At 66.0% G+C, this 312-nt stretch overlaps 1 protein-coding gene across 1 annotated transcript in view; it reads left to right on the top strand.

Moving 5' to 3' along the window:
* The window catches only part of FIGNL2 (fidgetin-like 2), a 7201-nt gene that overhangs the window by 1807 nt on the left and 5082 nt on the right, over nt 1-312 (top strand). Inside the window, exon 3 of the mRNA XM_009994089.1 lies at nt 9-307. Within this exon, the coding sequence (XP_009992391.1) occupies nt 9-307 (299 nt within the window). The remainder of the gene's footprint in view (nt 1-8; nt 308-312) is intronic.

Raw genomic sequence — 312 nt, 5'->3', positions numbered from 1 at the left:
TCGCAAAGCGTTCCTGCACCCCCCCGCCGGACAGCGTGGCCCGACGGCAGATCCTGCATCACGCCCTGGCCCAGCGCAGCTCCTGCCTGAGCGAGCGGGAAATGGCCTCCCTGGTGCAGCACACCGAGAGCTTCTCGGGCAGCGAGCTGCTCCAGCTCTGCCAGCACGCCGGGACCACCACCACCCTGCACGCTTTGCCGGGCCAGATCCAACCCACCTCCTACCAGGACTTTGAGAAGGCCTTCTGCAAGGTCCGCCCTGCCACCTCCCAGAAGGAGCTGGACTTGTTCCTGGAGTGGGATAAGCTGTACG

This window comes from Chaetura pelagica, unplaced genomic scaffold, assembly GCF_000747805.2.
Source record: "Chaetura pelagica isolate M959 unplaced genomic scaffold, ChaPel_1.0 scaffold743, whole genome shotgun sequence".
NCBI classification, from domain to species: domain Eukaryota; kingdom Metazoa; phylum Chordata; class Aves; order Apodiformes; family Apodidae; genus Chaetura; species Chaetura pelagica.
Note: the sequence above shows the minus strand (reverse complement) of the source record. Positions and strands in the feature narration are given on the sequence as shown.